The sequence below is a fragment of the Zophobas morio genome, unplaced genomic scaffold (assembly GCF_036711695.1).
Source record: "Zophobas morio isolate AGI-343-1 ecotype UQ-CSIRO unplaced genomic scaffold, CSIRO_AGI_Zmor_V1 ptg000021l, whole genome shotgun sequence".
Taxonomy (NCBI): domain Eukaryota; kingdom Metazoa; phylum Arthropoda; class Insecta; order Coleoptera; family Tenebrionidae; genus Zophobas; species Zophobas morio.
In genome coordinates this window covers 13,638,300-13,649,501 of record NW_026972126.1, presented here as the reverse complement: position 1 = coordinate 13,649,501, position 11,202 = coordinate 13,638,300, and the positions used below count along the sequence as shown (strand labels likewise).

Genomic DNA, 11,202 nt, shown 5'->3' with positions numbered 1-11,202 from the left:
TTATTACCTGGTCTTAATCTTCGTATTAACCAAAACTTATCACTGACGTATCAAATTTTATAATAATAAAAGAAGGTGTAAATTTTGATACAAGTTTTATTGGTAAACTAAAATGCCTATAATTATCAATCATATAATTTAACAAGGGCAATTTGTTTATAGTAAAAAGTAGATTGACAAAAATCTTTCTTTGATGAAGACTTCCTAAAATTGTCGAGCAACTTTCTAGGAAGACGATCGTCAGTACATTTGTCACGGTAGGATTTTAGTACAACACAGTATGGAAGCACTCCTGTGGTAAAAACTTCCATATCACACATAGCTTGTCGAAGCAATAGTGTAGAATTGTGTAAGATGCGAGCCATTTTGTCGAAGCATTGACAGTTCCAAGGATTACCATGTAAAATGAAAGTTATATTCGTAGCTGAGGATTTAATTGGTTCTAGATTCAAACGTCTGAGTTGGTTGTTTGCTAAAGACAACAACAAGTGTTTATCATTTTTTAGAAATGAAGCAAAAGAAAATTTGACAATATGGTTGTTGTCTAGTTTCAACCGAGTAAGTTTTGTTAAATTTTTAAATTCGGTAGTGATCGAACTAATTTTGTTAAAAGATAAATCTAAAAATTGTAACATATACAGTGAATCTATATTGAGGTGTTTTAATTTATTGTGGCTAAGGCTTAATTGAATTATTGTGAAAGCGTGCTGAGCTCCAAGTGTAAATGTTTCAAATTTATTATAATCTAAATTAAGAAAATTCAAACTAACAGGCAGCGAATAATTACGAATGTTGGACAAACTGTTATGTTTAATAACTAATTTAACAATACGACATCTGTAAAAAGAGTCAGTGGAAAGACCGTTTAGGTTGTTATAAGATAAATCAACTTCGTAAAAACTGCACGAAGAAAATCCAAATCTTCTTATACGCCTCACATTGTTCTTCTTGAGGTGTACACTTTTAAGAGAGATATTCTCTAATGCATTTTTCCTGATAGTAGTCAGATTGTTTCCATACAGAGTTAGATCGCTTAAGCTAGACATATCACGGACGAATAAAAAAGAGTGCACCTTTTCGACTTGTCTAACGATGGATAGGCGTTTCAGTCGTACCAATCCTAGATCCTTGAAAATTTTCCGGGTTAAAGTGTATTTGTAGGATTCATTGCTGGGTTGAATTAATAATTCACGCCAAAAAAAGCGATTGCCGTCGAAACGAACGTCGTGAATTGATTCACAGGTCACTACGTAAGAATTTTTACACTTAGGTGTCACTAATTTTATACTTATGGCACAGGCGGAAAGTAAAAGAAATTGTTTAAACAGAAACATGGTTCTAATTTCTGGTTTATTTTTGGTAAAATATCAACTTGACATTGGTAACCTTTTATCAACGAATTGGGTAATTGTCAAAATTAACTATATATAAGCTGTTCATAAAGGTATACTAGTAATGTGATAACAATAAGTTTTCATTTTAATTCAGTTAAAAAAATAGTTCAGTAAGGCAATTTATATACAATATTTTCCAGAACAACAAATTTTTGTTAAACCCAAGAGGCATCAACGCAGTTGAATGACTTCAAGGAAAAACAATAATCACTTTTAGGTAACGCACTCTGGAATTCATGAAAATACTCTTCTGGAAAAACTTCTTCTTCGGGACAGTCTTTGTAATACAAAATTGGACCTATCATACAATATGGTCCTGTTCCACTTTCCAGAAATTTTTTGTCGCAGTATCCTAAACGAATCGTAGACGTAGAATTATAAAAAATGTTTATCATTTTATTTGCACATTTACAGTTCCAAGGATTGCCCATTAGTCCAAACTCAATTTGACTGAGCTTAATAACATCCAGATCAAAAGATCTTAGGCGATTATAAGCTAACGAAATACATTTTATTATCCTTCGATTTCTTATCACATGCAGATCTATATCAAATGTGTATAAATTATTGAAAGATAGATCTAATGTTTCTATGCTGCTGTAAAGATGAAATACATCGACTGTATATAGTTTATTGTGACTAAGTTTAAGATCTGTAACCGTCGAGGTCCTATTTAAATCTGGTAACGAGAAACTTTGAAATTCGTTGTACTCTAAATTTAAAAATTGTAAACCCAAAGGCATCGCATTACCCTCTATTTTCGAGAGTTTGTTGTGCGTTATCACCAGTTTTTTAATAACAGAACCCTGGAAAATTTCGCTGATTAGAGTTTGCAGGCTATTATGGGATAAATCGACAGTGTCAATTTTACAAAACGATATACTTAAACTTTCCATGTGTTCGATAGCATTGTTCCTCAGATCTAGTTCTTCTAGTTTTTCCAGTTTTGTAAACGTTTTCGCTTCTAGAGTTTTCAGGTCGTTATCATACAGAGTGATACGTGTTATTGACTCAAACTGGTCAAAAAATAATGGCTCAATTTTGTTCACGTGATTTACAATAATCAGTCGTCGTAAATGTGGGATGTTATTTAGATTACGTTTTGTTAAGCTTAGATGAAATACTCCTATAGTGTTTTGGATTAATAGTTCCGTCCAAAAGTACCTTTCACTTGATGCCATAACGTCTTCAAGGGAGTTACATATCACCATGAACGAATCTTCACATACACAAGACACAACGTTTACCTTAAATAAGTTGGTAAAAATTAAAAAAGAAATAACTGTTAGAAACATTATTGTTGATGTTATGTAGTTCTGTGATTACAATGTAGTACGATTTATCTTAAAAGTGAGGGTCATGAGACAGCATTACAAAATATCTATTATCTAATTAGTGTTTATAAAGTGTTCATAATGTAGATGTATAAATGTCAACATAATTATAAAATGGAATTAGTAGTGACAGCATAACAATAATAAAAAAGTATTTAATCCATGGTACTGCAGAGATCAGTATTACCTTCCTCATTTTTCTTGATACATATTAATGATTTACATTTCAGTGCTAAGAACAGATGTGTTATCTATGCAGATGTCTTCTGCTCATTTATGTACTTACTTTTTTTACTGATGACGTTGTGCTATTACGTCACTGATATTTTCAAACAAAAACAGTCTGTATTTTCCGAATATTTTCGGCGAAGGATAGAAATTTAACGCAAAAAGCAAATCAATATCTTTAATTTACTTAGTAACCCAAATAACAACATATTTTTTGATAGGACTAACAGGTGGTTAACTTCTGGAAATAGTCCACTTTCTATTAAACTCAAGGAGGCCATGAATAACAGTCATCACTTTTAGGCAACGCACTCTGGAAATGATGAAAATACTCTTCTGGAAAAATTTCTACTTTGGGACAGTCTTCATTATACCACATTGTTCCCATAATGCAATATGGCGCTGCTCCACTTTGCAGAAATTTTTTGTCACACAAACTTTGGCGAATCATGGACGTAGAGTTATTGAAAACCTTTATTAATTTGTTTGCACATTTGCAGTTCCAAGGATTGCCCATTACTGTAAAATCAATACCACTCCCCTTAAATACATCCACATCAAAAGATCTTAGACGATTGTAAGCTAACGAAATAAATTTTATATTGTGTCGGTTTCTAAGCATGGATGGAGTTATAGGAAACGTGTATAAATTGTTGAAGGATACATCTAAAGCTTCTATCTTGTTGGAAATATGAAATACTTCGACTGTATATAGTTTGTTGTGACTAAGTTTGACATCTGTAACACTTTCTGTCCGCTTTAACTTTGATAACGAAAAAGTTTGAAATTCGTTGTAATTTAAATTTAAAACTTTCAAATGAAAAGGCATCGCATTATGTTGTATGTCCAAGAGTTTGTTGTGTGTTATCACCAACTTCCTAACAACAGAACCCTTGAAAATGTCGTTGATTAGGATTCGCAGACTGTTATGTGATAAATCAACAGTGTCAATTTTGCAAAACGATACACTTAAACTTTCCATGTGTTCGATAGCATTGTTTCTCAAATCCAGTTCTTCTAACCTTTCCAGTCTTGTAAACGTGTTTGCCTCTAGAGTTTTCAGCTCGTTATCATACAGTGTGATACGTGTTATCAACTCAAACTGGCCAAAAAATAGTGGTTCAATTTTGTTCAGGTGATTTACAATAATCAGTCGTCTTAAATGTGGCATATTGTTTAAATTACTTTTTGTTAGGTTTACATGAAATATTCCTATTGTGTTCTGGATTAACAGTTCCGTCCAAAAGTACTTTTCGCTTAATGCCATAACGTCTTCAAGTGAGGTACATATCACCATAAACGAATCTACACATGCACAAGACACAACGTTTACCTTAAGCAGATTGGTAAAAATTAAGAAAAAAATAACTTTTAGGAACATTATTGTCGATGTTCTTTAGTTCTGTGATTACAATGTAGTGTGATTTATTTTAAAATAAAGGGTCATGTTTGTCATGAGACACCAAAATATCTAATCAGTGTTTATAGAGTGTTCATAATCTAAATGTAAAAATTTAGACAGGATTAATGAATATTAATGGACTGGCTCTGTTTGAGTCAAAATAATATATGGAAAGGTGGCACACTGCAATCGTTATATCTGTAACAGATGGAATTGTAAAATTATATTTAATAATATATACAGGTCAAGGAATTGATAAGAGTGGATAAACCGTGCTACCGATAATGCTTCAAAGCTATGAAAAATTGACTGAAGATTGGTGTCATGAGACGAAATTACAACACGAGATCTTTTCATAACAGAATGAACCAAAACGAAGTCTAAAACGGTGTCGTTATGAAAAGTTTTAGTATAATAATTTCAGGAATTATCTTGCTTACTTTGAATGATGCTAAATGTCAAGACGTGGGTAAGTACTCTGACTCAAACGCATTGTGAACATCATCCAAATTTTCCGTTCTTAGATTATTACTGGAGGGACTACAATGGCGTAGTTCCATTCGATGCATTTCCAGGTGGTACAGACATAAATGGAAATGATACTTACATTGGGCAAGTATATGTTCATGGACATGGTCTTTTTATTGGTCAGATAATACCAGGAACAACACAAGTAGATGTAGCTTGCTATGGTGTAAAAAAACGTGATTATATTGTTAAGGTATACAAACTGTCAAAATTATGACCGCGGCACTAGAATTTAAGTTTTAGATTCTATGTACCCAACATAAGGACAATTTTAGTTGGTTATCGACAACATGGACGTCGTTCCATGTAGATACCATCAATAAACACGCAGTTGTGGGAGGATACGACCATGTTGGTAACAAAGGAGCACTAAATATTGGACGTGTCATGCATCAAGGAATTTTGAAAATTGGTCAAGTTGCATCATTTAGAGTAGAACAAGTTTATTTTTATTTTGCCCATAAGAACAGAATGGAAAAAGCTAAAGCATTTGAGGTTTTAATTTACGATAAAAATGAAGGGTCACTAATAAATCCTAGAACATTCATTGTTACAGAATAAGACCTAATATTTTTATAGTGTACTTATTTAACAAAAATGTCTATATCGTTAAATATATCGCAGATGCTGTCGTTGCAAGCCTTTACGAAATTGTCCAACACATAATTCGGAATCTTTTCTTCAGAACAAGAGGGATTATCATCAACTATGCAGTATGGATTTTTTCCAGCAGCAAAAATCCGGGAATCACACGCTGTTGTGGTGATATTGTGGTTGCGAATCAGTTGAAAAATTGCGTCCATGCATTTGCAATTCCAGGGATTTCCGAACAGTGTTGTAGTGATTTCTGTATTCTGTATCCTACGTAAATCTAGATTTCTTAACTTATTGTGAGCCAGCAGTAGGAAGAACTGATCTTTAATATTCTGAATAAACGGTGCGGTGAAAATAAACTTTTCTATTTTATTGCTGCTCAAATCCAGATATTTTAAGTTTCGTAAACTGTTGAACTCTGAACTGACTGTTTGAATCCCGTTGAAAGAAAGATCGAGCTTTTTTAGTGACGTAAGTTGATCGAGATTTGGAACGTTGTCCAGCTTGTTGTTGCTGACTGTAAGTTCCTCCAGTTGTTTAAGGTTGTTGATTTCTTGCGGTAGAGAATTCAAACTGTTACCGTCCAAATGAAGATTCTTCAAATCTCGTGGGAGGGAATATAATTCTACATTCCACAGTCTGTTGTTAGTGATTTTTAATGTAGTTATTTTACATTTTTTAAACAAATCTGTTGGTAGTAATTGTATCTGATTATAGGAGAGATCGAGCACTTCAATTGTTGATAAAACAAAAGCGTTCTTTTCCAGGTGGTCAATATTGTTGTTCTCCAGAGCTAGTTTCAGTAAATTCCGAAAGCCAACAAACGTTTGTTTTTTTATAGTTGGCAAGTTGTTTCCATAGAGAATCAGTTGTTGTAAATTTTTGCAGTAAGTAAAGGCATTCTTTTGTATTTGTGATAACTGTTGGATGATTATTAACCACTTTAAATTGGATAGGTCGCGGTTTAGTTGTAGCGATGTTAATGTGTAGCGAGGTTTATCGTCATTGTAGTCTTTTTGTTGAATTAGTAGTTCACTCCATGTTTTCCTCTTTGGGTTGTACGGAACATCTGATAAATTGTCACATATCACAACAAAGGAGTTTTGGCAGGAGCTATTTATCAACTGGATATTTACAAAACACAATAGAGCTAACAAACCAACTTGGAACAGAAACATTTTGCAATAAATTCGGTGGATGATGAGCTGCGGTTTTAGTGACACTAAGTTGTTGGGTAATTCCGATAACTAATGACCTTACACCCGTCGGGAAAATACTATCAACGGTGTCTAAAATAACTTTTAATTTTTTAGGCTATATTTAGTCGTTTGTGATATTATACATATTTGCTACATTTTATGGAAGTGTTAAATAAATTCGCTTTTGTTTAAATAGGTAGGTATACTATCAGCGACATTTGTAAATCTCAAGATCGCACAATAATGTTAATATATTTATTTACCTGATTAGCAAATATTGAGAATATTGCAATGCAACGCTTTTAAAACTTAAACTACGACATAGAGATGGGAAATATCGTTACTTTGGTGTACTCGTACGTATTCGTTACTTTTTAAAAAAGTAATCGTTATTTATAATCGTTACTTCGGGTATTGATTACTCAGTGAAACTCGCTTTGGTTTGGTTTTATTGCGGTATGAAAATATCTAATAATTTATGAAATGATAAAAAAAATATATTTAAATCGTAAAAAATACAAAAATAAATCAAATAATATGTATTACATAGAATAAAAAAAAAAACAAAAACAAAAAACTCACTTTATAAATCTATTATTATTTAGTAACTTTAGTTACTTCATTAAATTTTTGTTAGAGAGTAATCAAGAGTTAAGCCCGAAGGCCCGAACTAACAAAAGGCCGCATTATTTTTAACTTATTCCTTTTTCTATATTCAACATTCAACTCAACTTGAAAGCGAAGTGTTAGTAAATAAAAGTAAGGGTATTTGATTTATAGATTTAGGAGGTCGGTAGTTCTCGGTATTTCGGCAATCGGTTCTCGATTCCTTAGTATTTGAGTCCAGAATGCATACTCGAAATCATGAAATGATCAGTAATCATTGACGAATAGTAACGATTACTTTTCAACTTCGGTACTCGGTAGTTCGGGTCTCATCGTGTACCGAATACTTTGTAACGAATAGTTACTACCCGTCCCACCTCTACTACGACACTGTCAAAATTTTGGAATTTAAATTAGGGTTTTGAGACATGCAAACGTCTCCGACTATAGACGTAGACCTTGAAGACGATTATTCAATTTATAGTTTGCTATTAATTTGGGGATCTCGTCATCTTTCAATTTGTTTAAATTACAAAAGAGAGCAGTGAGAATTGTTGCGGGTATTTTAGTTGATATATTTTCAAATGTGTTAAGCAGACTGGTTCGTTTGATTTTATTACTGAGTGACTAATAAATAATGTTTCTAATTTTTGTTGTCAGGTTGGCAACATATTTAAAATTTTATGGCTGCATACATGATTTTAATTTAAATTTTAGTCATTAACTCGGCAAATATCAAATTCTGATTCGTTTTAGCATGCTAACATTGCTGCCAATAATTTAGTAATTGTCAGCCGGTGCTTTCAGTATTTACTGACAAAATAATGTGTGTTAATTGGGTTGCCTATACGAAACTATATTAACGCAATGCTGGAACACTTGAAATGATACTCCTGAAATGTCACTTTTATTACATTACAGACTTCCGTTATATTCTATTTAATTTGTTATTTTTTATTGTAGAGAAGCAAAAGATCAGGAGACGCAGTCGCTGTTAGAACCTTCGTCTCCATCTTCACACAATCAATAATAATGTAGGAACAAATAAATTTGTATATATTTTGTAATAAAATGTGATAAGTGATAAGTTCCTTACCTCGACATGTTATTTTGTGCATGTCCGCCTAACCAACATTTTGTGCAATATAACCACAGTATAGATATCAATACTGTGATATAACTAAACAGTTTAACGGTAGGCAACCAGTCCTACTTTAGTCCATGACAGGATGCATAACAATATCTTCATGCTTGGGTATGATGGAGCATCACTGTTCCAGTTTTTCTCTAGCTTCCACAGTATTTCAATTTCGTAAGCTATGATTTAGTTTTCAGCTTCAATGTTGGCGTTGGCGAAACTAGATTTCTTTGATTGTACTTCGCTTATTTGGACTGCATTTAATATACTTTCCACTTCTTGTAATTTGATTTCCTCTTTTTCATTATTTTGTTCTTCTGTTTCATGTCTTTCTATAGTTTTCAGGGGCGGATGGGACCTGCGCGGGAAAAATTCGGATCGGCGATTTCCAGACAGCCCCTGCTCTTGTTTTTTGTCTTTAAAGTAATTTGAAAGAATCTCGGGGACCGTTTGTATATATTTTATTTCTGGAGTACATGCAGGAATCTCGAGGACCTCTTGTGTTTTGTTTTTGAAGTAGGTTTAAAACAATCTCGGAGACTCCTTGTGTCTGGTATTTGAAGTAGTTTGAAAGAATCTTGGGATTCCTTGTCTTGTTTCTGAAATAATTTGAAAGAATTTCGGGAACCGCTTTTGTTTTTAAAATAGTTTGAAAGAATCTCGGGCACTTCTTGCGTCTGGTTATTGAAGTAGTTTAAAAGAATCTCGGAGACCTCTTTTGTTTTGGTGTGGCAAGTAGTTTGAAAGAATATCGGAGACCCTTTGTGCCAGATTTTTGAAATAGTTTTAAATCTCCGAAAATCTCTTGTGCTTGGTTTTTAAGTAGCTTAAAGAAATTGCTGGCACCCATTTTGTTTTGTTTTTGAAGTAGTTTAAACAAATCTCGGGGACTTCTTGTGTTTTTTAAAATAAAGTAAAATGAAAGAATCTCCACAACCCATTGTGTATTGTTTTTGATGTAGTTTGAAAGAATCTCCGAGATCTTTTGTGTCTGATATTTGAAGTAGTTTGAAAGAGTTTCGGGGACCTCTTTTATTTTGGTTTTGAAGTAGTTTTAAAGCATCTTCAGGATCGCTTGTGTCTGGTTTTTGAAGTAGTTTGAAAGTATCTCGGGAATTCCTTGCCTCGTGTTGAAGTAGTTTGAAAAAATCTAGGAACCCCCTTTTGTTTTGGTTTGGAAGTAATTTGAAATAATGGGGGGGGGGCTCTTGTGTAGTTATATAGTGGGGCTTCTAGACCAGGTCAAATGAGGTCAAACTGGTCCAGCAGCCCCATTACTTTTTATCGATCGTTCATTGATCTCTGAGGTCGGTCATCGTCTTATCCTCTGTTGAGCTGATCTCGGGTAGTGTCGTACTTGGCACATGTCGATTGTCATCGTCTAGTCCTCGGTTGACCTGAGTTGAATTTTATGTGAAAATACCAAAAACCCATCAAAAAATATACAATTAAACAAGCACCAACAGACACCAAACAGCATAAAAAGCAAGAAACAAAGAGCATTAAAAAAGAAAAATAAAACATCAAAAAACATCAAACTTTGTTTAGAAATTATGTTTTTGTTCACGTTTTGACTGAATTTTATGTGAAACCACCAAAAAAAACATCAAAAATAAAAACATCAAACAACCATCAACAGATACCAAAAATCTTCAAAAACCGAATGAAAATCATCAAAGCAGTTTAGTTTTTGAAGTAGTTTGAAAGAATTTTGGGTAGCCTTTGTGCCTTGTTTTTGAAGTAGTTTTGAAAGAATCTCGGGGACCCTTTGTGTTTTGTTTTTGAAGTAGTTTGAAGGAATCTCGGGAATCCCTTGTATCTGGCTTTTGAAGTCGTTTGAAAGAACCTTAGGAATCTGTTTGTTTTGTTTTTGAAGTAGTTTGAAAAATCTTGGAGATTCCTTATATCTAGTTTTTTAAGTATGTGGAAAAATTCTTAGGAATCCCTTGTGCCTGGTTTTTGAAGTAGGTAGTTTGAACAAATTTCGGGAACACTTTTGTTTTGAAAGAATCTTGAGAAATCCTTATCTATTTTTTTAAATTAATTTGAAGGAATCTCGGGGATCTTTTTTGTTTTGTTTTTGAAGTAGTTTGAAAGAATCTCGAGGGCCTCTTGCTCCTGGTTTTTGAATCAGTTTAAAAGAATCTCTGAATCACTTTTGTTTTGTTCTTGCCGTAGTTTGAAAGAATTTTGGAGATCCCTCGTCTTTTTTTAAGCAATTTGAATAAATCTGGGGTACCTCTTTTGTTTTGTTTTAGAAGTAGTTTGAAAGAATCTTGGAACCCCTTGTGTCTGGTTTTTAAAGAAGTTTCAAACAATCTTTAGAACCCCCTTAGTTTTGTTTCTGAAGTAATTTGAAAGAGTCTTGGGTATTCTTTGTGTCTGGTTTTTGAAGTAGTTTTGAAAGAATCTTGGGAATTGCTTATGCTTGGTCTTTGAAGTAGTTGAAAAAATTCTTGGGGATCCCTTGTGCCTGGTTTTTGAAGTAAGTAGTTTGAAAGAACTTCGGGGATACATTTGTTTTGAAAGAATCTTGAGGATTCGTTGTCTTTTTTTTAAGTAATTTGAAGGAATCTCGGGAACCACTTTTGTTTTGTTTTTGAAGTAGTTTGAAATAATCTCGAGGGCATCTTGTGTTTAGCTTTTGAAGTAATTTGAAGGAATCTCGTGGACCCCTTTTGTTTTGTTTTAGAAGTAGTTGGAACGAATCTTAAAACCCCTGGTATCCTTTATGCCTGGTTTTTGAAGTAGTTTTAAAAGAATCTTGGGGACCCTTTAT

General features: G+C 33.3%; 2 protein-coding genes across 2 annotated transcripts; both read right to left on the bottom strand.

The window, feature by feature from the left end:
- Positions 1-3,224: 3,224 nt before the first annotated feature.
- LOC135131682 (carboxypeptidase N subunit 2-like) lies at positions 3,225-4,127 on the bottom strand. The gene has a single exon (XM_064059528.1). It carries the CDS (start codon positions 4,125-4,127, stop codon positions 3,225-3,227), a length of 903 nt encoding a protein of 300 aa, XP_063915598.1.
- A 1,196-nt stretch (positions 4,128-5,323) lies between these two features.
- LOC135131733 (leucine-rich repeat protein SHOC-2-like) lies at positions 5,324-6,718 on the bottom strand. Its single transcript, XM_064059582.1, has one exon. It carries the CDS (start codon positions 6,656-6,658, stop codon positions 5,471-5,473), a length of 1,188 nt encoding a protein of 395 aa, XP_063915652.1. The 5' UTR covers positions 6,659-6,718; the 3' UTR covers positions 5,324-5,470.
- Between the last annotated feature and the right edge of the window lie 4,484 nt (positions 6,719-11,202).